Below are 25,296 nucleotides of genomic sequence, written 5' to 3' on the forward strand. Positions count from 1 at the left end.
AACTTTACCATGTCGAGATCAAATGCTTAAATACATATGTATTAACTGCCTCCGTAGCCCAAAGGAGGTTGGAGGATGGAACCATGTGTAAAAGTTCATCCAAATGAGGAAAGTTTGTTGAGCGCCATTCACTTGGGGGTGGCCAAAAACGATGCTTTTACATATGGCTCAAGTAGCTTACCAAGTATCTTCTGGGTACCCAAAACAGATCTGTTTGAAGGCGAGTTAAAGTGAAAAAGCAACATCCCTTCCTTGTGTGTTGGGTATGGAACTGGTCCCGTAAAAAAACACCCCCAATGAGAAGCTGGCTGTTAGCTGCTTCTATAAAAGAAATGCAGGCACGATGCCTGGTCAGTGCTTAGGTGACGCTCGCACCGCGATGTGATGTGATTTAACAGTCATAATGTAATCTCGCGGGAAGCTGTCTGTTAGCTGTGATGTGATTTAACAGTTATACTGTAATCTCGCGGGAAGGTGGCTGTTAGCTGCTTCTATAAAAGAAAAGTATTGTGGTTGTTTTGGTTGTTGTTGTTGTAGCGGCCACTTTTCCGATTTGCTTCAAAACTTATACAGAGGTGCCTTATGTGAATAAAAAAAAATCGCATGTCGTTTTTGTTGGTGTTAGTGTTTAAGTGAAAAATTCAAATTTACAAAATTTAACGAAAATTTCCAAATATCAATAAAAAAAATTAAAATGAATTTATACAAAATTTCAATACCTCATAATCCGTTTTTTCGTAAAACATTTATTTATAAAACAAAAAAAAATTTGAAAAGTGAAAATTAAGAAAAAATACTAAAAAAAACTTTTTAAATGAAAAAAAGGCAAAAAATTTAACGAAAATTTCCAAAAATAAATTTAAAAAAACAATTCAAAATGAAAAAATTTTTTGAAGTGAAAAAAATCAAAAATTTACAAAATTTAACGAAAATTTTCAAAAATAAATAAAAACAATTCAAAATTAAAAATTTTTTTTTTGATGCATTTTTTCGTAAAATATTAAAAAAAAAATAATAAAATTAAAAAATTGCAAATTTATAAAATTTCTATAATAGAAGAAATACGAAATTAAAAAAAATTATTTCCTCATGATCCGTTTTTTCGCAATTTTTTTTTATTTAAAATAAATAATTTTTCAAACAAATAACTCCGTCCTATCCAGCTCGCGTACGTCCTTAGCTTATTCGCATAGAACTCCCTGCTGCAACTGACAACGACGATTTTTCGTGAAAGTTGGCTACATTTAGGCGCTCAACATTTCAAATCCAAATAAAATTTGAAATCCCTGGTTGATCAAAAGACGGCATTTCATAGATTTTTTCGCGTAGAACTCCTTACACTAACTCAGAACTGCGGTGAGTTTCCATGAAAGTTGCCTACCTTTAGGCGCTTAGCATTTCAAGTCCAAATGAAAATTTAAAGTGCTTGATCGATCAAAAGGCTGTATTTTATTCCTTTTTTCGCGCAGAACTCCGTACTGTTACTCACCAGAACTGTGGTGAGTTTTCGTGAAAATTGCCTATATTCAGGCGCTTAACATTACAAATCTAATAATTAACACAACAAATGTTTAAATAATTTATTTATTGCATAACCATTTTTATTTTCACATACAATAATACTACACTAAAGAAAAAACACAATATTTCGATAAATTACATTCGATATTCATGAGAACTGGTATCAATTTGACTTTTTAAAAGTCGAAAAACATAACAGATAAAATACATGATTTGATTTTATTGCAAGGTAGATAGGTTTATCATACAAACAAAATTTTTAGTTTGTCGTTCAATGATAAGTAAAAAGCTACTAGTGTTTAACTTTATCTATATATCGATATATATAAAGTGTATATATATTTATGTGTGTATATATTTGTAAAATCATTATTTATATTTACTTTACCATTCCAAACTAGCATAACATTTATATAAGTATATGTGTATGTATGTACTAAAGCAAATTTAATAGCAACTACCGTATAATAAATTAATATAACACATTTTGAGAGGAAATAAATAGTGAAGAATGTTCAGCTATTTACGATAGGTAAGTGCGTACAAAACCTTTAATGTCGGCACGACACATGGGACACTGACCAACGCCGGGTGCGCATTGCACGCATGTAACTGTAAATGATAAAGGAATTAAACAATTAAATATTAACAGCTAAATGCAGCGTACGCACCTAAATGTCCACACGGCAAAAACACTACACCGACTTCTTCATCCAGACACACTTTACATAACCGTGCATCCTTCAGTTTACGATTTTCTTCTTCCAGTGATAAGGTTCTATTGAGCGTTTGTTCGCTAGCTACTTTGTTTGTGCACGCATCATCGGCTTTATCTGTTTTAGCTGCTGTTTCTGTGTTATCACCAGTGTTTTTCATTTGCAAGGCATTGGTTACCGCCGCCGAACAACTCGGTCCATTCCACGCACTACCATATACTTGATTTTCTACATTACTTTGCTCTAACGTTGTCGTACTATTGTTAGCGTTATTATGACTTTCACCACAATTACTACCCACGCCGGCTTCATCTAGCATATTTATTAAACGTGAAACATCGCCTGCCAATGAAGCACTAACGCCTTCCGTGCACTGACCATTTGCGATTGGTTCAGCATCGTCAGGATCACCGAATACCGCTTTAATTAAATCTTCGACTGTTTCATATGGACGCCCGCAAGCTAATAATTGCCGCTGTGTGGCATTTCGTATTGAGCCACCATCAATGCCGATTTCGAGCGCCTGCAGTACGGGTGCTGTCATCATGGCTTCATCAATGGAAATTTCGTTGTGTGGTTGATGACCTGATTGTCGCGTCAGATCCTGTACATGCTGTATGTAGTTCGCCCCTTTAACGAGACGCACGAATTGGCACTGAGGAAACCTATAGCAAATTTAAATAATACTATCAAATATATGTTCTCCTATATATTTAGTTAGCTAGTAACTACTCACCACTTTGCATGCTCGAACCAAGGATCATCTTCGCGTTGCCATGAACGCAAACCTATATTACAGTGAAAACAACGCACTTGATCTTCGACATTTTGATAGTAGAGCCCAGCTTGTGCGAGTGCATCGGGTTTCTGTATATCAGGTATGGGCCAATTGACATATGTGCGTAGTCGTGAATCCAATGAGGAAAATTTTGGCTTTTTCGGTGTAGAAATTTGTTGTATGCCCAAATCACGTAGGCCATCGCTCGCCATTTCTATAAGTGGACCTAATTGCACGCGTGGACAGTTGGGAAAGAAACGTTTATGCTCCTCAAATGCATCGTCTTGTTCCTCCCACATAGCTATTATGCCCTTGCACCATGCACATTTTACTTGATCAGAACGATTTAAATAGTAGAAACCTGCTTTGGCCAGTGATTGCGGTGAAATATTCGGATTCTAGGTTAAGAAGCACAAAAACGTAAATATTAATTCAGTATTTATATTTGAAGTTGAAAATATCTACACATTACAACAAACACTGCGCACTTCATTAGAAAAACAAACATACAAAAATGTATATATTTACAACAATGAGTAAACTAAATATAGTACACAAATTTGTATTTCAACACAAATGATACGCTTCTTTATCTATAAATATGTAGGCGGCGCACAGCACACGATAGCTACTCACAGGCCAATTTTTAAAAGTAGCCAAACGATTGGCCTCCACTAAATAATCACATTCCTCAACAGATTCTTCCATTTTCAAGTCAAATGATAAATATTTTACTTTTCTAAAACCAAAATCAACTTTTCGGAGTAGTGATGTGGAATTCCTGAGTAGTATTGAAGTACTTCATGCTGAAGCACTTAATAACCGAATACTTCCTTTTACACAGCAGACAAAAATATTTTTTACAAGTTTTTTACTTAAAGTGATCCAGTAATTTTTTATTATAGATAAGTAGAATTTAATTCGTAAATATAATTTTATATAATTTGCTTAGCGATGAATACATTTATAGAGCTAAACAAATAATCGGTTTAGTCAGTAACCACTGCATTAAAGACACAAAATATTTACACCGAAACAATGCTGCTTTGTTGTGCGGAAATATTTCCCTTTTTATTAAAACTTAACTTGCTTCAAAATCAAAAATTACGCTGCAAAGATAAAAACAATATTATTTGGTTGGAGTTCAAAAGAAATATATATACATATATCATATATATGCATATGGAATTATATTTGTGTGCAAAAAAACAAAACATTTTAAAAGCATACTCAAAATATTTATTGCCTCAAATTATTCTCTGGCAACACTATTTCCGCCTGTTCAAATTTCGTAATTTCATCAAAAGAATGTAAGCAGTAAATTTATTTTTGTGTATTAATAAATTTGTTTGTTTATAATGAAAGTTATAATTTCAAAATAAGTGCTAAGTGAAGAGTAAATTGTGTTTGTGAAATTAAACATTTAGTTTGATTTGTATGTATTTATCGTTTTACCAATAAACGGCGTATGCGGAAGTGCCCGTGTGCAAGACGCTGATTCAGTTGCTCAATAAATTTGTTGCTGTGACGTTGAGCTTGATGGCGTTAAAGCTTGCAGACTGGCATCTTAATAGCGTGATATGCTAGTAAAATATATATAATTTAAGGTAGCCTAAAGAATTTAGCAACTTTTCGGCAATCATAACCTCAAATGTATTTGAACTCTGCCAAGTGCTCTATATATGTACATACATATGTAAGTGCTTATTTTGCTATAGAAAGCCGTAAAAACATATGTATATCGCTTCTGCATTATATACATATATACGTACTTAAATTGGCTCTAGAAAGCTGTAGAAACATTTATCGCTCCTGCATTCATGTTTATATGCCCTCGTTGGACTACCTACAGGTAAGTAACACATTTGGTTTATATTTACAGTGAAAACTCCCTTGGGCGGACACTCACCGTCAGTCAACTTTTGTCCGCCCATGAGAGGTGTCCGCTCAATGGAGTGGGTAGCTATTTTATAAATTTTTAATTTTATTATGTCCTTAATACTCACCACTTTCAGATTTAAATGCAAAACAATTCATATAACATTGTTCAAACAGGAATTTATGTATGTATTATGTACTTCAAAAATTCATATAAATTTCATGTTGTAATATATAAAAAATATAAATATTAAATTCATTGCTTGAAAAACTGGGTAATTGTAGACTGGCTTAAGTTTTTTTGCTTTTTTAAAAGAAAATTGTTTTGCAGATGGCTTTCCAAATTTTGCAACAATCCGAATGCAATAAGGTCGTCGCTACAAAATCTTTTTAAATTTGAAACGGCAGTCAATGCGGTTTCGTTTGAGAAAATTTCATTTCTTTCTTCGGTAGTACTCTCGTTATCAGTACTATTATCGTCAATAGTTTCTATGGTTTCGTCAATTATAACGTCTAACTCGAAGTCTGAGCTTTCGGTCCATGCATTATTATCTATTTGGACAAAGTCATCCGGATTTGAATGAGTACACTCTCCAAGGGCTTTTGATAATTCAAAAATCGAAGCCAGCGTTGATAACGGCAAGTCATCTTCGGGATCGAATTCAGGAGCCAGATTTCTATTTTTGTCAAATCCTGCCTTTTGGAAGCAATTTTTTATGGTTTGCGGTTGAACATTTGTCCAGGCTTCTTTTATGAAATGTATTGCCTCTAAAACGTTTATATTTTTTTTTGGCGAACCAGTCTCAATGCTTACCAAAATATTTTTAACCTGAGAGTTTCGGTAGTGAATTTTAAAATTTTGAATAATTCCTTGATCCAAAGGCTGGCAAACTGAAGTGGTGTTACTAGGCAGAAATAGTATTTTAACATTTTTCAAACTTATATCTCGAGGGTGGGATGCTGCGTTGTCTAAAAACAAAAGTACTTTTCTGTTTTCCAACTCCATTTTTTTGTCGATTTCTTTCAACCACTGTGTCATCACTTCACGCGTCATCCATGCTTTCTTATTGGACTGCCAATTTACTGGAAGCTTTTTTAAATCTATTGATGCAAACGCTCTCGGTCGTGCAGCTTTCCCTATGACAAGGGGTTTTTCTTTTTCCCCTGCCATATTTGCACAAAGCAAGACAGTCAACCTTTCTTTCGATAGTTTACCTCCACGGCATACTTCATTTTTAAGAGCCAATGTTTTGTTTGGCAAAGCTCTGAAAAAAAGGCCTGTCTCGTCCGCATTGTAGACATCCCTAGGGCTATAACCAATCAGAAATGATGGTAGTTTATCTAAAAATTGCTGCACATCTTGCATATCAACAGCAGCACTTTCACCACAAATGTATTTGAATGTTATATTATGACGGCTTCGCCATTTTTGTAGCCAACCGTTAGAAGCCACAAAATCTTTAATCCCCAGCTTTCGGGCAATTTCTCTTGCCTTTTCTTGGATTATTGGTCCAGATATTGGAATGTTTTGGCTTCGTGCCTTATTGAACCAGTCTAAACACATTTCATCAACTTTTTTTCCATCGATTTTCATGAATGACCTTTTTGATTCGACATTGCTCCCAGACATCCATTTTGTTCGAATTTCTTCTTTATTTTTAATAACCAGCGCAGCCTGCGTTTTTCCAATTTTGAACCTGATAACAAAAATTGGGCACATTTTCAATAACGTATTCCAACAGGAACTCAGTGTGTTTATAATTATGTTGCAAAAATATGTGAAACAGGAAAATAATACTCAATTTTGTAGTACTAAACGATTGTGTTTGATTTAAAAAAAATTGTATACACAAAAAAAAAATTTTAAATAATTTTTGCACGATTTTAATATTAAAACTTACCTTTCGGCCAATGCGCGGACAGACAAATTGTTTTCCTCACTAACGTTGATTAATTCAATTTTTTCTTTTAAACTCAGGTTTGACCTCGCCATCTTACGCATTATGTACACAAATGTTTACACAATCACTAAACGCAATTCACTGAACAAAAAACCTAAGCATGCGCAAAAAAAAAGGATAACCACCTTACCGTGAACAGCCTAATTGAATTCGGGGAGTCCCCTTTTTCCATTTGTTATAATCTGTTATTTATACATACGCCATACACACATTCTCATATTTTGTCCGCTTACGAGGGGTTCGCGTCCGCCCAAGAGAGGTTTTTGATTGATTTGTTATGAAAACAGAAGTCAATGTCCGTCGATAAGAGCTTCGTGTCCGCTTAGTAGAGGGGTTTCGTCCAACTTTGTAGCAATGAACTGTCCGCGTCCGGCCAAGAGAGTGTCCGCCTAAGGGAGGGCGATTTGTTCTGAAAATTGTACTTAAAACTTGGTGCATGAAAAAATGTCCGCCCAAGGGAGGTGTCCGTCTAATAGAGGTGTCCGTTAGGAGAGGTTTCTCTGTATATATAACAATACTTGATTTAACATCCTTTACTAATAGATAATGAACGAGAAAATACAAGTAATATTTATCCTCACATTTAGAGTTATGTTCACATGTAATCGCATAAGCATTTCCTTGTTCCTGCCCAACTGATTTATGCACATAATTTTGTAAGATTTGTAACCTTACATTTACTTTTCTTCATTTTTTGTAGTATAAGCAAAAAACCAGCAAAACCCACATACGGTGTTTTAAAGCCGGTAAAACCGGCCATCATTGAGCCATCACTTGTTGAAATTTAATTTATTTATTACTCTTCTTCTTAATACAACTCGAGCGACAACAAATCAGTAAAATGAAGATGCACAAACTATATGCATATAAGTATGTGAGATTTAAATTAATACGACTGCGCAGATACTCTTACAAATAAGTATATCTGCACAAGCGTACAGGTAAAAAACCACCTGCAGAGTTGGGTCAACTAAAAACAGGAATGGCTTAGCTGCGTTGATGAAATAGCAAACACGCACACATACAACATATCCTCATATGCACTTACACATGCACATATGCCCGATTAATCTCGACCTTGAGGAAAGTTTATGTCTTTATAAGCACATTTGTATGTCTTTATATGCTAATTTTAAAGCTAACGGGCATTGGCTTCGTATACGAATTTGAAAAATTGCACAACTTTTTCAATATTAATAATGAAAGATATGAATAAGCTGAATGCACGAGTGATACATACAAACACGCCTGCGCGTAAATGACAAAAGTTTGCTTTTTTTGTGTACTAATCACTAACATTGACTTACAAAACGCAAATAGACTTAACCTCGTGTCAAAATTAGGGACAAGTGTTCATGTGGTAGTGTGTATGCGTGTTTGTTTTTGAAAGCTGAAACAACCAATTTCAAAAATATTACAAACAAAAGAGTGTGCAATCTTCATTACCACTCCCAAAGTTAGGTATGTGCATAGATTGCTTTGTGCTTCGTGTTTTTTTTTTAATCCAATTTGATAATTTTTACCAGTTTTCTAATAAAACCTCACAAAAATAGACTTGTGTGAAAATAAAAAACCTTAGAACTGTGCTTAAGTAAAGTTTTTGATAGCCTTCTTCTTTATAGGAGTGACAAATGGGCCGCATTTTTCAAAAAATAACAGCCAAAATTTGGCGAAAGCTGATTGAAGTTATTGGTGAATAAAAAAATAATATATTCAAATTTTTTTAACTTTTTTTTTAATTTTTTAAACAGGCAATAAAAGTTCTTAAAATACTTTCATAATTAGTAAGGTGATTATTTGCATAATTTTACACTTATATAAATAAGAAATTTTATACTAACTTTCCGCATTTCAGACCGAAAAAATTTCTAGCTGCTTGCGTTATAACCTGAAACGTGTTCTTTTACTAACACATATGGAGAACGTATAGAAAAATATACTTTAAAAAAAGAAAAGTGAAAACAACAACAAATTAGTTCTTACATTTTGACACTGTCATTAACCGTAAATGTGGTTTTTGTCATTTTCGAAAACATTTCGGCGGCGTCGTTAATGCACGGTAAATAATTTCCGTTTTAAAATGGTCAAAGGTAGAGTTTATTGTGTTGACAATGGAAAATTATTTATGTTTCGTTCTTAACATCAGCAATTTAACGCTTATAACGGGTATAACTTGAGCAATTAAACTTGTGTATAAAATTTATGTCTTTGTGTGTATTTGTGTGCCGTTGCGTAATATCGTTATATACCAGTCAAAGTTTAAAGACAGAAAGGTGCTAAGTAGAAGCAGCAAGAAAAGAGAAAAAATACCCAAAAAGTAGGTTAGTCTGGAAAGACGACACAGGCGTTAAAGAAGAGCTTAATGCGTGTACACACATACCGACACACACACAGAGAAATATCCGCAAATTGCGGTAAGAAAATACTAGCCTGACGACCGGCAAGCTTGCGCACAACAGCAGTTCATCACCGCACAGCAACAACAACAACGCATACGAACGTAGTATTTGTATCCAGATCCCAAAAACCGCTCCACGTCACTTTGGCTACTGGCGACAGCAGCAATCTAGCAATCTGCTTCACATAACCAACAAACATTTGGCATGGCCCTTGAATGTGGTGATGCTGAGGTGTGTGCGCCACCTAAATATGTAAACATACCTTGCATATACACTACATACGTATATACATATGTATGTTTGTATAGACAAAGGTACGTAACATGTCATACTTGACTATAAAAGCTTAAGATGACTGCAGCCAGTGGTTAGTCTGTAAACACGCGTCGCAGCCAAACGTACAAATCCATAATAAAAATAAACAAATAAGTGCATTTTGTAACAGAAAAGTTTTGTGTGAAAGTAGAAAAACATTCGAAATTCAAAATGTTGAAATTTATTTTGGTTGCCTGTCTCTTAGTACAAATCGCCGTTGCGGCTCCCATTGTAAGTGCCAAATATTTTTATTCAAAAATTCATGCTTGTGTGTATGTATGTACAAAAAATTACTTGTAAAGGAAAAAAATATTTTATGTAGTATGCTAGAAAGCTACGTATTCCTTGTGACTCGCTGTGCCGCTTAAGTTCTGACACACTTTTGACGTTTTGTCGAGCGATCCATTTCGCATTTCTCATAGGGGCTGCATTTAGTGTTGCCACAGTAGGCGCCGGAGTTGCCGCTGGCTGCAATTGTTAAATAAAAATTACTTTTTATGTACATATGTACACATGTTATTAGGTGAAAAATCTTTGCTAGAGTTTTTTAGTGAAATAAAAAAGTTTTCTTTAAAACACTAAGCAAACTTACGAAAAATAGATAGTAAAATAAATTTTAAATTTTTTAAATTTATTAAAAAAGTTAAAATATTTTTTTTGGTAAAAAATTAAAAAGTAAATACATTTTTTGGTAAAAAAAAAATAAATTAGATAAATAATGTTTTTTTGGAAATAAAAATATCATTGATTGGTAAACAATATTTCACAAGAAAATATTTTTTATTAAAACATAAAAATAATATTCGTTAGTAAAATTTTCCTATTTTTTCTCAAAAAATTGAACATTGTCATTTTTTTTACAATGTTCAACAAAAAATATTTGGTTTTGTTTAAAAAGTGTAATTCTTGGCTGAATAGATTTTATAAAAAATTATATTTTTTGATTAAAATGTTAAAATTTTGTTTTTGATAAAAAAAACTAAAAATAAAAACTTTTTTTGGTAAAAAAATTAAATTAGGTAAAATATTTTTTTTGTTACTAAAACTTTTGGGTATAAAAATTAAAATAATATTGGTTGGTAAAAAATTTGTCACCATTTCAATTATATTAAATATTTTTCTTAAAAAATTGAGAAAGTATTGTCTTTGGTTAAAAAAGAGTAGTTTTTGGTTAACAAGAGATTTTTTTATTAAAAAATTAAATTAAAATAGTTACGAAATACATTTTTGTGATAATGGAACTTATTTTTTGATAAAAAAAATATTTAAAATATTTAAAAAAATTTAAAAAATGCCTGGCATTTTTGATTTATTTAAATAGTTTTCTCAAAAAATGTAGGATGCCCTGTTAAATTTTATAATAATGTCAAATAAAAAGCAAAAAAATTTAAACATTTTCAAGCATTTTTTAATAATATTAATTTTTTTCTTATAAAAAATAATACTATTTGGTAAAACAATTAAAAAAATCATTTTCGAATTATATTAAATATTTACTTAAAAAATGTAGGATGTCTTGTAATTTTTTTTTAATAATTGGAGGTTAAAATTTTTAGTTAAAGAAAAAAACAAAAAAATTATTAAAGAAATAAAATATGTAAATAATCAATGAAAACTACTAATTTTTTGGCAATAAAACTTATTTTTTTGGTAAAAAATATTATTTTAAAAGATAAAAATGGCTAATAAATAATAATTTTTTACAAAAAATAAGTTTTATAACCCAACAAATTTTTAATAATTTTTCTTAAAAAATGTATGGCAAATGAATAAAATAATATAAATTATAAAAAAAAATTATTAAATATTTTTTTGTGTAACAAAACTAGTTTTTGAAAAAAATATAATTTTAAAAAGAAAAAATTAAAATTGTAAATAAATAATATTTTTTTATAAATAATTTTTGGTAAAAAAATATTACTTTAAAATAAAAAAATAAAAATAGTTATTAAATAATGTTTTTTAAATAAAATATTGTGCCACTTTTATTAATATTTTAATGAATCAAAACACTAAAATCAGAAAGAGAAAATACTAACCACACAAACTATTAAATTATAAACAGTATCAGACAAAAAAAAGTATATAAAATTTGAAGAAGTAGTGATAATTTATATCTAAAACTCACTCAGTAACTGTTATTAATAATTTTTTTTTACAACAAATTTTTATAAATTTATGAAATAGATATGTATATATTTTTTATTTATTTTTATTTTTTTAATTTTAGTTTATTTCTGTTTAATTTATTTTTTTCATTAATTTAGCAAAAAAAAAACAATTTTTTTTCGTGAAAAAATTAAATTTCTCCGATTTTTCTGCTCATACTAACATTTTTACATTTATATATAAATTTATTTGGGATTGTACTCACAATATTTGTCGCCACCCTTGGAGTTGCCATTGCCCTGGTCCAATTGGTTGCGCTGTATGCACGAGCGTTCGTTGCACAAATTCGGGCAACATTTGCCGCCGATTGCACTACAATCCGTATCTTGTTTGCACTTCGGTGTGCAGCTCAGCACCTTCGTGGACGAGGGACAACCTACTTCACAAAAATGAACACAAAAACGAAAAAGTGCAAGAAGTTTACTCAATAACTGACACTTTGAAAAAGAAGCGCAAACAAAAACAATTTAACACATACTTTGTGCATTGCTCATTACCACCAGCGCCAACAACAGCAGCAGCAACACTTTGAAAGTTGCACCGCCTGTCAGAGAAACAACAAAAAAGCAATAAAAAGGATGAAAAATTCATATTCACTCATATTTTTATGCAAATTTTTTCAATTAACACTTGACTGATTTTTTCGCAATCGGAAATCGCAATGTGTACAAATGAATTTCTGTGTGTAATTGTCATTTACCAAAGAGACGGTAATTGCTGTTGTTGGTGTTAAATGCTGACGATCCGTTGTGGCGAAACATGTTCACTTCTGCGCTATTAAATGAAAACTACCTTAAAAGCGACGCGCACACGCCGTGTTTATAAGTTTGTTTGTGCTCTGCAAACACTTACGAAGTTGAACGCCTGCCGCCCCCCGCCAGCCCATAGTTTTCGTTTGAAGTTTCTTGCGTTTATTTTGCTTAATAAGAAATTAGTTACAAAGGTACACACAGATTCATTTACGTGTGTCGAATATTACATATGTACGTATACACTAGGGTGGGTTAAAAATCTGAACTTTTTTTAAAATTAAATTACAACCACTAATATCTTTTAAACGGTTAGGTCTACAAAAAAATTGTTTAGGAGAAGCCTTTAAGAACTTATCTTTCATCTTTTGCTGTTAATTTTCATAGTACCACGCGAAAAATTATTCGAATTTTTTTTAGAACCACCCTAGTATAAACTTATGTTCGTCCTTGCACGGCTGTTGGAAGCTGGTTTACGTTTTGAGCGTCTTTTGCTATTAATTTTCATAGTACCAAGCGAACAAATTATTCGAGACTTTTTATTAGAACCACCCTAGTATAAATTTATGTATGTACGTACCGATCTTGGAAACTTGTTTTCATTTTGAGCGTCTTTTGCGAAAAAATTATTCGAGACTTTTTAGAACCACCCTAATAAAAACTTATGTATGTACATACGTCCGTGCACCGCTCTTGGAAACTTGTTTACGTTTTGAGGTTGACAACGCATCTTTCGCTATTAATTTGCCGCCAGCAAACTTTTAAGATTACTTGTTTCCAGTTCTTTTTCGCTTATTTACATACAATACATGAATATCAATGTATATATGTATGTATATATGCATGTATATACCCTTCATACGCCGTTGATCGTAATTACTCAGCGTTCGCAAAATTTGAGAATATCAGCTGAAATGTGACGCCTGTCTCATAGAGTTTTGCTCAACTCTCCCATAGTGTTCTACTCCCAAACAGCAAGCGTTGAGCATACCGCTGCTGTTTTGCTGAGCTAAAAAAACTCGTCTGAGACATTTTCTTCTCCTGCCTTACTCTCTCTTTAAACCGTTATTCAGTAAAAGTTGTACTAAAAGTTTTCCTCTTGAGCTCTGGAGATCTAATGAGCGAGCCATAACAATATCTGATTTTTTTTCAAAAAAAAGTAAAGTCATAAATCATGTCGTTGGTATAAAGAAGCCTTCCTTACTTCATTCCGACCATATCGGTTCAAATTTCAGTAATTTGGTACGGAGAAGTTTTCGTTCCTTTCAACCTTTCTTTAGACTGTTCGAACGTAAGAAATTAAACAAAAAGATTGCATAAACACCATCGCTCTAACCCTGCTGACCCAAACTGAGCACAACTCTTAAGTATTTTTCAACCTCTTTTCTTTATGGAAAGGGTATATGCTCTGTCATAGAGTCATGTCTATACCTAAGCCACTTTGCGCTAATTTTCATTTATTCCATATTTATTTTTTCCTCAAGGAGATGATAAAAATTACTCACGAAAGATATGTTGTACTCGAAGTGTTGAAGAGAGGGCTGCGGTCAGAGCTCGGGGTTATTCTGAAGTGAGATATATTCTTATCTCGATGACGCATCGCTTCGTGAGATATGTATATACATACATACATAATATGTATGTACATATAATTAGTAATTGTAAGAAACTGTTTTGAACTCGAAAGTGGCCTTTCCAAGTAATTGTAACATTACGTGTTAGTTTACTTTGCCCATCGAACCATAGAGATCGGACAGGCTGGGAGCTCATTTTGTACTCTAAATTACAAATATTTAATCAGAAACTTTTTTGTCCTGTACAAATGTCGACTAGGCTGACATCCATTATTTATATTGGATTTTTTCTCTTCGAAGACATTACTGGATGAGGATGGGGTGACATTAGTAGTTCCGAAGTGCTCTGGCTCTGTTGCCATTTTGTGTTTTCTCAGTCTTAAGCAGATTCTAGCTGAAAAGTTTTATTGGATACTGAGTTAAATTATTAAATTGAGAACTTTCCACCGATCCGAAGACATATTATCTATATTGTGTAGAGCTCCGACCTTCTGAGTGACATCATGTGGCATATTTATATGTGTGTATATATGTACATATATACGCGCCTATTCATACATACTTACATAATAATACATCACGTTTTAAACGATGGCGGTGCACATGCACGTAAAAAATTAAACAAGAAATCGCAGTTGGATATTAATAAAAAGTACTCGTTTCTACATACATACATACATACATACATATGTATGTACATACAATAATACATAGAGACATAAAAATATGCAAATGGCTGGGTAATTACACATTTTGAAATGCACATCAGCTTACCGACACTTCTGTAAGTCAAGTGCTTACTAATGCATATGTATATTATCGATTTTCGGGATCCCGAAATTTCGGTATTGTTGAGTAAAAATTGCTCAAACACAATATTTTCGCCTTTTATATATTTTAACGTAGTCCTGAATATTTTCATAATCGATTTTCGGGATGCCGAAAATTTCGGGATTCACAAATCGACAACAAACATGGCCATTGCAATCTGAACTGCTTACGCTTACTAATGCATTTAGTATCGATTTTCGGGATCCCGAAATTTCAGGATTTTCACTTGAGATTGTCTTAACTGCAATATTTTCACTGTGTATTTGTATATTTTAACGTAATCCCGAAAAATTCCGTAATTGTTTTCCGGGATCCCGAAAATTTCGGGATTCACAAATGACAGCAAACATGATCATTGTACGTAAGCTTATCTACACATTTATACGAGCAAGTGCTTACTAATGCATTTAATATCGATATTCGGGATACCGAAATGTCGGGATTTTCACTTGAGATTGCCTTAACACAATATTTTCAGTTTTTTGTTGATTTCAACATAGTCCCGAAAAAATCGGTAATTTTTTAGAGATCCCGAAATGTTCGAGATTCACAAATTGTCAGAAAACACAAAGTAAACACGTCCGTTAAAATACTAAATGTACTACCAAAAATTTTCGTAATTTTTTTCCGTGATCCCGAAAATTTCGGGGCTAACAAATTGTCAGAAAAAAAACAAAAGAAACGCATCTGTTAAAATATTAAATGTACTTCTGAATATTTCCGTGATTGTTTTCCGGGGTCCCGAAAATTTCGGGATTCAAAAAACAAACACGTCCGTTAAAAAACTAAACTGTAGATATCTACCAGCATGCATAACTAATTGGCTGTATTAATCATTTGCAGGGCACTAAAGCCCCGCACGAACATCTTAAGGCTATCGACAGCGCTTCGTGCTAAAACTGGTTAAACAAATGTGTATTTTTTAATGATTTTACAAGTACACAAGTAGGCATACAAACATACATACATGCATATGTATGTATGTATATGAGCACATTCAAGTAATTTTGTAAGATAAACAGTTGCAACACTAGCAACAGCATCTCTGAGTTTGTGCAATTCATGCCTAATAACAGGTTCAATATTTACATTTCTTTGAGTTTCACCGGCTTCACTCACTTTTATTTACTTTTTTGTTGACGATAATCGTTTTTTACTTGTCTCATTGGTTTTATGTCACAAGGTCGTATGCGAAAGCACCGCTTTTGTGGCCGAGTGAATGTGCCATTGCAATGAAAGCACTTATAGCATATATACATACATACTAACTGTACATTCATACATACATACATACACACATGGAGTTGTAGTTTTGCAATAAAAAGTTATTTATTTTCCGTACATTCACTATTTTTTTGCTTTGACTATGCAGGACCAAGCGGAGGCTGAGGAGAAGGCCGAATTGGAGCGTATCCAAAATGAGAGCGCACAGTACTCTTATGGCTCAAATATCGAGGACAACATAAACGACGGCGCCATTCAACGTGAAGAGACACGTGATGGTACAAAGGTAAGAAATTGTTCAAATAATAGTAAAAGTTTGACTTAAAAGGCTTCAATATCCGGATAATATTGAGAGGAGATTAGGTGAGATGAGATGGGATGAGATGGGATGAGATGATATGAGATGAGATGAGATGAGATGGGATGAGATGAGATGAGATGGGATGAGATGGGATGAGATGAGATGAGATGAGATGAGATGAGATGAGAAGAGATGAGATGAGACGAGATGAAATGAGATGAGACGAGATGAGATGAGATCAGATGGGATGAGATGAGATAAGGCGGTATATTACAAAGGAAAAGACAATGATAAAGTAATTTATTGGGGTTAATTTAACTTTAGAAGAAGTAACATTAAGAAGTCGAGAGATAAGCCTGGGTTGTAATCTGATTTATTGAGATCGGAAGGAAAATATGAAAGACAGATGAAGATCCGCAGGTTATTGACTGAGATGAGAAATGAAGTCAATTTATAAGCTCTTAAGGCTTAAGAAAAAGGGAAAGGAAATTCGCCAAGAAGTTTTATAAAATACGGAAGGAAACATCGGACACCCTAGGTTAGGTTATGTTAGATTAGATGGCTGATCTAGAGAGATCGCATGTGGACTGCTATATGTCCTTTGTGAAGCCAAAGAAAAGAGGAGCTCCTACGTTCAAACTTATAAATTTTTTATAAAATTTGCGTAGGCGTTTAATTTACATTCCCGCCAGTTCGGTAGGATGTCTGAAGGTCGCTCCCAAGTGTTTAAGTCTTGACCTCCCAAACCCAGAATAGTCAAGAGGGAAGTGTTGAGTTGTTTCCACCACATCTTCTTCCATACAGTTTCTGTAGATGGATTCCCAACCTTACCGAATGGACGCCAATAGGGCAATGGCCTGTTAAGAACCCAACAACTAGGGAGAGACTAGTCTTACTGAGAGCAAGGAGATCAATAGATCTCCTGCGATCGCTCTTGAGCCTAAAGGCCTTTGCACAGCACATATATCGAATAGCGCTGGGCAAGCTTCCGTGAAGCCCAGCTATCTAGTAGTAGAACACAAGAGGATATGTGAGCACCGAACCGTGTCCATTCCACCGATAGCGGTTCCAGAGTGCCTTTCTTTGCTAGCTTATCATCTTTACAATTTTCTGCGATTCCGCTATTGTTATTATTATACTAAATTATCACAAAGATACTTGATGCTATTGATAGCGAGGTTGACCAACCCTGAACGCACTGTTTGTGATTTTAAGACTAGTATCGCCGCTCTGGCATCGGAGTGGCTGGTCACCTCTCTGAAGGAGGCTGTACTTCGGAGCAGTAAATCTTCTGCGACCTTAATGGCTGCAACCTCGGCTTGGAAGACATTGCAATTGTCAGGAAATCTAAAGCTGGAGTTGATAGAGGGCTCCTGACAGTAAAATATATTATATACTATATATATACAAATAATCAGAGTCGATTTAGCCGTAGGTGTCTGTCTGACTGTCAGCCCGTCTGTATATCCGCGACTAGCGCTCACATAATTTCAGTATATTTTTTTTCAGATCGAAACACTATAGCACTAAGCTGTTCGATCGAAATAAAGCTAATCATCTTCATATACTTTTTTGTTATAAGAAAATCAACTGTGCAGGGTATTACAGCTGCGTTGCAGCCAAAATTAACGTCTTCTCTTTTTAGAACTGGTTAACAAACTATTTTTCTTCATACTTTCAGGTTAAGGGCATGTACTCGTACCGCGATGGTTATGTCATGCGTACCGTGTACTATGAAGCCGATGAGAATGGTTACCGTGTGGTCAAGGAGGATACCCAAGAGATCGGCGATGGACCACAGTTCGATGAGAATGGCGAGGCCACCGTTGAGGGCTCTTTGATACCCAAATACTCCATTCGTTTGGACAAAACCGACAACGAGAAGCACTACAAGGATGCGCGAACCAATTAAATCGACTGCTTAGCATTTAATGCATACGCTTTATAAGCATTATGAGTTAAGAAAACAGACTGAAACAAAAATTATGCTAGCATTGCTTCGCTTGTTGCATAAAACAACGTGTTTTTTTTTCATTTTTTTTATTAAATACAACTTGAATTTAATGTGATTTCGTCACAGTGAAGTTACAAATAAAAACGAAATGAAAAATTTACAAACACAAATCTTTGATTGAAGCGCACATTTGTTGTAGTTGCATGTATGTTTCACTACATTAACGGTTTAGAACCGGTTCAATGTCACATTGCATAGATAAGCGGTTGTTAAGCACCGCAATTTCAGCACATCAATTGTCACAATAATAAAATTTCACAATTTATTGCATTCTTTGTTTTTGTTTTTTTTATTTTATTTTATTTATTTTTTTTTTTTGTTGTAAGACTTTTTCATGGTTACTTCATGCATATTTATAAAGCTCGTCGCATACATAATTGATACTCGTCGTCAGATGGCACGCTTAAACGGTTCCTTTGCTACGCAGTGGCTGCGGCTCATCGCGGCTCGCCTGTGGCAGCTCCATTAAACTATTATTGGATTTCGATATGATTAATGCTTTTTGTGAATCAGTTAAGTTGATAAAGCTATGCTTGGTCTTAAGCTCATCTTGTATGGATGACAACAAATCGGGCGAGTTGGCACGCCTACCGGCCGCCGCAGCGGCTATTGCGCCCAGCAAGCCCGCACGCTGCTCATTTGCGGCCGTCACATGCTCTTCGTCCTCGATGCTTGCCAGCGCATTGGGTCTGCTCTTCTTGCGCATACGCTTAGAGCCGCGTGTGATCAGCATGACGGCGGGCGACTCATAAGGCAATGCCTGTATGACAGTCTTCAAGAGTTTGGGTGGTGTTTCCGGTGTTTTCGGGTTACTAATCACCACATCGGCTTTCAGCGCGCTTTTGGCACGTTCCTCCTCACGTTCGCGTGCCGCATTCTTACGCATTAGAGCGCGTGCCCGTTTCTTCAGCATCGCTTGTGCGTTGGGATAGTAGGCGATCACTTCGTTCAAATCGGATTTGGAGAGTACGAAGAGATTGGCATAGCCTTTGGAGCGTACATCGGCTGTGCGCCGATCGGCGCCATTTATACCCAATAAGCTGATTTCGCCGAAGACTGAACCCTCGGAGAGTGTGGCTAAGACAATGTCACTATTTGGACCGCCCATCACTTGCACTTGTCCGAGTTTGATAATATACATTTCGCGTCCCACTTCGCCTTTGCGACACACATAATCGCCGGGCAGAAAGGTTACAGCACGCAATTTCAAGACCAAATCACGTAGCAGCGCCTCCTCGCAGTCGGCAAAAAGTTGTACTTTCGAGAGTGTCTGTATGTGTACGGCGATAGCGATGTCCGTCTTCAGATTGATCGGTAATGAGTCCAAAATGTTGGCTTCATCTGCAGAGGGAGCAAGAAAGTTTTGATTATTGTGAAAGTTTGTGCGTTTTAAGCTTTTGTTGAGCATTTATATACTTGACTTTTAGTAAACTTGCTTATGTTAAGCTTTCAGTGAAATTTGTTGTAGGTATTGTGGAAGCTTTTTTTGTTTTAAGCTTTTGTTGAGCTTTTGTGTTCTAAACTTTCATAAAAATTAATTTTGTTTACGCTAGCGTGGAAGCTTTGATGAACTTTTTGTGAGCTTTTAGTGAATTTAGTTTAGCCCAGTGTCAAAGCTTTTTAGTTTTAAGATTTTATTGAGCTTTTTAAACTAAACTTCTAGTATGCTTAAATATGTGAACCTTTTAGTGAAATTCGTTTAGACTAGTGTGGAAGCTTTTTTCGTTTTAAGGTTTGGATTCTAAACTTTCATAAAAATTTATTTTGTTTACCCTGGTGTGGAAGCTTTTCATGAGCTTTTGTAAACTATGCTTTTAGTAAGCTTTTAGTGAATTTTTTTGCCTAGTGCGGAAGCTTTTAAGTTGTGAGGTGTTATTGAGCTTTTGTAAACTAAACTTTTATTAAACTTTTTAATCTTTTATTATAGTTTGTTTAGGCTTGTGTTGAAGCTCTTTTGTTTTAAGATTTTGTTAAACTTTTGCATTCAAAACTTTTACTCAAGTGAATTATAGGCTAACGAGGAAGCTTTAGATGAGCTTTTGTAAACTAAACTTTTAGTAAGCTTTTAGTGAACTTTGTTTAGACTAGTGTAGAATTGTTTGTTTACACTTTGATGAGCTTTTGTATTCTAAACTTTTGGAGAGCTTTCGGCTGATAAGCTTTCAGTGTGCTTTATTTACCCAAGTTACCTACCTAAAGTACGTTGTTGCTCCCACGTAAACTTAAACCACATTTTTACACGTCCCTGCACCTCTCTCGGTAAGTTCAGACGTCGCATATACTCCAAGGTCTCATCTTCCAATTGCCGATATTCATTTTTATTGCGCGTCGCTGTGGAAATTATATCGCGTATCTGACCGATCAGCAATGCAAATACAAATACACCCATCAGCCATGCGGCGGTCATGAAAACATATTCGCCTTCCCGTTCGGGTTTTGGATTTTTACCTAGAGACGAGAGAGTTATGGTATATGTATAGATAGAGATTGTGTATAGTTTTAAAATGTGCGGAGTTCAAAAGCTTACCTATAGATGTCGCTGTTTTAGTCGCGAAGGCAAAGCAACGAACATAGGGATGTCCTTTGCCGCTGAAAACCCAACGGTTTACGCCTAAACCTGTAGATAGCAAGTAGTACATGGTATGAAAAGATCTAGTTGAGTTAGGATTATGTTACCTTGATAGTCACTGTAGGCATAGTATGCGCAAGCCGTTAAGTGGATCATATACAACATATAGGTTAGGGTCTTAGCAACACGTACCTAAGAAAAAGAGGAGAAGACGTTATAATATCTGGTATATAAAACATAAAACATCACATACGAAATGTGGCGAAGATATAACACGGTCCAACAGCTTGAAAACCTCCCAGAAGCTTTGTATTTTGAATAGGCGTGGAAAACGCAGATAAACAGCGCCAGTGCCATATTTTAAGTAGAAAAGCTCCAGCGGAAGTAAGGCGAGCAAGTCCAACTGAAAGTTAAAAATATAAATTTATAAAAATTTACTGTTTTATTGTGATTTAATAAGGCTCTCAGTCATAAAAGTAGATATTATATAAAGCGGTTGAGAATTGTTGACAAAAATGCGGAAATCGATGAAGAATGGGCGGAGCAAAAATATTCTGTGCTTATTTACATAGTTAGGTTAGCCGTTCCAAAAGAGGTTCCACTTGGACAGCTGAGAACTTCGGATATAAAAGTGCCGATCCAAAAGAGGATCCCACTTGGACAGATGAGAACGCCGGATATAAAAGCCTAAAAAAACGAAAAATACACACGCTTTAAAACTCACCTTAAATTGGAGTTTTCTCATGTAATTCTTGCGTGTAAGATTCTTATTCTTCACCCAAAATCCTTCGAATAGATACATTATACGATGCTTGAAGAATATCACATCCAAAAGGTAGATAATGTCCGCACAGAAATCACAAATCAACCACGTGTTCGTATTCTCCGGTGTTTGAAATGGAAATGTGGAACGTAAGGGGATAACCCAAGCATTATAGAGGAACGATATTGAGACAACACACAACCACGATATGTAGATTTTACCCTGCGGATCAAGCGTCTTCTCCTCATTGTTGCTGCCGCACAGACTCGAACAGATCCAGACATTCGAACGCGATGTGTCAGCTTCGAAGAGACGTCCACGATTCAATGACTTGGCGGCGTCTTTCAGTTTAGTTTTGAAGGGCGAATTCTCGCGTGTTGTACTTAATGATTTCAAACCTGCTGGGAGTGAGCGTACGGGGGAAGCTGAACCACCGGTGCTGCTGATGGTGCTGGCATCGGCGCTGTTGCTGCTCGACGGTGTGGGTGGCAACTCAATGTGGGACTTCACTTTATTGGCGCGTGCGGTAAAGCGACGCACCAGATGGCGCACCTGATCACGCACATCCTCGTTGAGACTGCGGAGAGGGAGTGGAAATAATGAAATGGAAAGTTTTAAAGGAAGTGTTGGAGTAGAAAATAAATTTATGTATCACAAATTTAGTTACAAAAAATTAATCTTTCAGATCTTAGAAAGAGTAATGAGGGATTAATCGGTGCGCAATTTGGGTTGGGGTTTTCTGATTCCTGAAAATGTAAGAAGTTTTGAGTTGTCTGAGGAAAATCATGTCGGATTCAGTGGGGGTAAAGTCTGAAAGACCGTAAAGACTATAAATTGTTATAACCGACACTTTGAGATTTCTTAAAGAGACCATAAATACTTTCTTAAATAATATAAAATCGGAGCAGCGCTAGTTGCACCGATTGTTTCGTACTTGTACTTAAGAACCGTTTGGCTAAGACGGATTATCTTATTGTTCAGATTTTCGAGATCCGAACAGCGCTACTTTCTCGATTCGTTCTTGTTAGAACATTTAGCTAGGACGGATTATGCTAACCGCGCAAATTTTCCAAACCCGAACGGTGCTACGTTCACCGATTCGTTCGCATTTGAACTTAAGACCCGACTGGCTCAGGACGGATTATGCTAACTGCAAACGTATTTGAATTTCTACCAAATAGAAGTTTAAACCAACGAGTTTAAGGGAACAATTAACCAGCAATGTCCCTCTCTAAGAGGGTTGTTTGCACAAGTCACCAGTCCGCTTACCTCGTCGCGCTAAAACGCCTATCAGTAGCGGTTTCCGTTTCCGGCTCCACCGCAGCGAAATCACTCTTCACCAACTCCGGACCGAAGTTCTGCTCATCATTCAATATGTCGGGCAATTCGTCATAACAAATTTGCACATCCTGCTCATCGTCATCGACCAACGCCTGCGACTGGGACGTCGTATTCTCTGTCATTGAGGAGCCCACACTTGGTCCACGTCGATGACTGCTGCTGTCAGGCACATTTACATTATTGCTAACGGCGTTAGAGCAACCATTTAAACCACAAACAACAACATCATCGTCATTCTCATCGGGCACTGCACCAGGCAGCAAAACCACCGCTTCGCAAGCCTGCTCGGGCGCCTGACCAACAGCAGCCGCATCCGTTTCGACTGTGGTCGGTGTTGTTGGTGTGGTTGTTGTTGTTGATGATGACTTTGGCGTCGGCGTTTTTGTGCCATCCAATACACGTCGCACGCTCTCCGGACTCACCAGCGGTTTCTCATGCACATACTTCAAAATATCTTTAACCAAAGCGTGCGTGCTCTGTACATTGGAACCATGCGGATCGGCCTCCAAACAACCGATACGTCCATTGCGAAAGTAAAGTTTCGAATTGGTCAGACGTGGACTGCGCATCTTCTGACGTTGCCGCTTGAAGGAGTGCACTTTGAAAGTGACCGGCGATGACTTTTGCGTGCTGCTATGCGCCTGGCGTTCGGTGGGACTCGGTGTTTTATTTTCCTTATTCGGCAGCGCTTTGCTGCGACGTCGCTTCAGCGACGGCTCGGCTTTATTAGCATTACGTACAGCTATTTCTGTGGCGGTAATGACATTTTCAATCTCTTTAATATCCTTGGAGATCTCCTCGAGACTGCGCCGCATAGTCGCCTCCTGCTGGCTGGGTGAGTGATAGCGTGTGCTATTCCATTTTCTATTGTTCATTGTTGCAGTTGTTACTTTTTTGTTATGGTTGTTGTTTTTAATGTTGCCTGTTTGTTTGTGCTCATGTCATGCGGTTGACATATGCTGGGTTGGGTGGCGGTGGCGGTGGCGTTGACGTTGACGTTGGCGCTAGAAAGGTCACTGCTTGCACAGTAAAGTTGACTCGGTGACGTTATACTGTTATAGTTCACTCGGTTTTCACATAAAGTGTTTTTAATGCCACAACATTGCTGCCCAGCGTCTCAAGGCATTTTTACGATTTTTATTTAAAATTATTTTTGTTTATTTTTTTAAATTTTTTTGTTATATATTTTTGCTAAATTTTTGTGGCAAATATTTTTTCCAATTTTTATTGCAATTATTTTTTTTTAATTTTTTCCAATTTTTGTTTTTTGTTTAAATTTATGTTAAATATACAATTCAAGCCAAATTATTTTTCATGGAAAAAAATTAACTGCGTAAAGCCGAATGTCAATTCGTGGCTGTCAAGGTGGTTTGCTTGGACATAGCCAAATGTATTGAATTTATTTTTGAACTGCACACGAAGCGTTATAAATCGAAACTAAACGCCGAGCACACACTGGAAACAAAGGCAAAGCGCTGAATAAAATTATTATTATTAGTTTATTTTTATGTTTGTTTTTTTTTCGTATTTTCCTTTTAATTGGCATATGTTTTACGACGCATGCAGCCGATTTGTGTGTTTCGCATGCCAAATATGCAATCAATCGATCGCTGCCCGATAGTGGTAAATTTTATGTCGTTAAAGTCGCTATACCCACACATACATACATATATGTACATAAAAATATATTTAATATTGTAATTTTGTGCGCTATACTTGGCTGACTAATTGCTTTTCACTGTTATTTGTGCACTTAGCACAAGTGGATGTGCTTTTCGGCGTGTGTGTGTGTATGTCTCATATGTTAATTACACTTAAATATATAAATATATTGCCGTAGATTAGAACAAGTGTCCTTTAAGCAAAATTAATTAGTCCAACAGCATTTTTGTTGTTGTTTGAATATTAAAACGCTTAAAGCAGTTTGCAAAGCACTACATTTTGTATAATATTATATTAAAATATTAAACTTTATTATAATTATATTATTATTTATTTACTATATTTCCTGTAATAGGTCACTTTTTCACTTGCAAGCACGTTTAACTCTACATGTTTGCACATTAACTTTTATTTCGCCAATTAACTGAAGCGCATGCGCATTTTGCCACCCACTCCACCCACAAAAATGAAACAGCTGTGCGAACTACAGGTGATTTGACAAGTTTCTTTGAACTCGAAACACTCAAATTT

General features: G+C 35.4%; 5 protein-coding genes across 7 annotated transcripts; 1 reads left to right on the forward strand and 4 right to left on the reverse strand.

Moving 5' to 3' along the window:
- Window positions 1-1,570: 1,570 nt before the first annotated feature.
- LOC120772301 (death-associated inhibitor of apoptosis 2) lies at window positions 1,571-3,773 on the reverse strand. Its single transcript, XM_040100810.1, has 4 exons — window positions 3,652-3,773; window positions 2,974-3,413; window positions 2,193-2,902; window positions 1,571-2,133 (listed from the first exon to the last, which is right to left on the reverse strand). The coding sequence occupies exons 1-4, from the start codon at window positions 3,721-3,723 to the stop codon at window positions 2,045-2,047; spliced, it is 1,311 nt and encodes a 436-aa protein (XP_039956744.1). The 5' UTR covers window positions 3,724-3,773; the 3' UTR covers window positions 1,571-2,044.
- A 680-nt stretch (window positions 3,774-4,453) lies between these two features.
- Window positions 4,454-18,530, forward strand: LOC120770523 (larval cuticle protein A3A). 2 transcript variants are annotated; one of them, XM_040098065.1, is made up of 3 exons: window positions 4,454-4,867; window positions 16,264-16,401; window positions 18,098-18,530. In XM_040098065.1, exons 1-3 carry the CDS (start codon window positions 4,667-4,669, stop codon window positions 18,326-18,328), a joined length of 570 nt encoding a protein of 189 aa, XP_039953999.1. In that variant the 5' UTR covers window positions 4,454-4,666; the 3' UTR covers window positions 18,329-18,530. The 2 variants fall into 2 exon arrangements, with proteins under 2 accessions (XP_039953999.1, XP_039954000.1); XM_040098066.1 differs by lacking the exon at window positions 4,454-4,867 and adding an exon at window positions 8,870-9,799.
- Window positions 4,958-7,359, reverse strand: LOC120770522 (tigger transposable element-derived protein 6-like). Its single transcript, XM_040098064.1, has 2 exons — window positions 6,795-7,359; window positions 4,958-6,590 (listed from the first exon to the last, which is right to left on the reverse strand). Exons 1-2 carry the CDS (start codon window positions 6,893-6,895, stop codon window positions 5,150-5,152), a joined length of 1,542 nt encoding a protein of 513 aa, XP_039953998.1. The 5' UTR covers window positions 6,896-7,359; the 3' UTR covers window positions 4,958-5,149.
- LOC120770524 lies at window positions 9,920-12,538 on the reverse strand. Of its 2 annotated transcripts, none has more exons than XM_040098067.1 (4): window positions 12,438-12,538; window positions 12,216-12,281; window positions 11,943-12,116; window positions 9,920-10,036 (listed from the first exon to the last, which is right to left on the reverse strand). In XM_040098067.1, the coding sequence occupies exons 1-4, from the start codon at window positions 12,496-12,498 to the stop codon at window positions 9,933-9,935; spliced, it is 405 nt and encodes a 134-aa protein (XP_039954001.1). In that variant the 5' UTR covers window positions 12,499-12,538; the 3' UTR covers window positions 9,920-9,932. The 2 variants fall into 2 exon arrangements, with proteins under 2 accessions (XP_039954001.1, XP_039954002.1); XM_040098068.1 differs by having other exon boundaries at window positions 11,943-12,113; window positions 12,438-12,536.
- A 177-nt stretch (window positions 18,531-18,707) lies between the features above and the next one.
- Window positions 18,708-24,290, reverse strand: LOC120770521 (cyclic nucleotide-gated cation channel beta-3). Its single transcript, XM_040098063.1, has 7 exons — window positions 23,032-24,290; window positions 21,724-22,339; window positions 21,253-21,402; window positions 21,107-21,191; window positions 20,958-21,047; window positions 20,624-20,878; window positions 18,708-19,771 (listed from the first exon to the last, which is right to left on the reverse strand). The coding sequence occupies exons 1-7, from the start codon at window positions 23,976-23,978 to the stop codon at window positions 18,834-18,836; spliced, it is 3,081 nt and encodes a 1,026-aa protein (XP_039953997.1). The 5' UTR covers window positions 23,979-24,290; the 3' UTR covers window positions 18,708-18,833.
- Window positions 24,291-25,296: the final 1,006 nt, after the last annotated feature.

Source organism: Bactrocera tryoni, chromosome 3, assembly GCF_016617805.1.
Source record: "Bactrocera tryoni isolate S06 chromosome 3, CSIRO_BtryS06_freeze2, whole genome shotgun sequence".
Taxonomy (NCBI): domain Eukaryota; kingdom Metazoa; phylum Arthropoda; class Insecta; order Diptera; family Tephritidae; genus Bactrocera; species Bactrocera tryoni.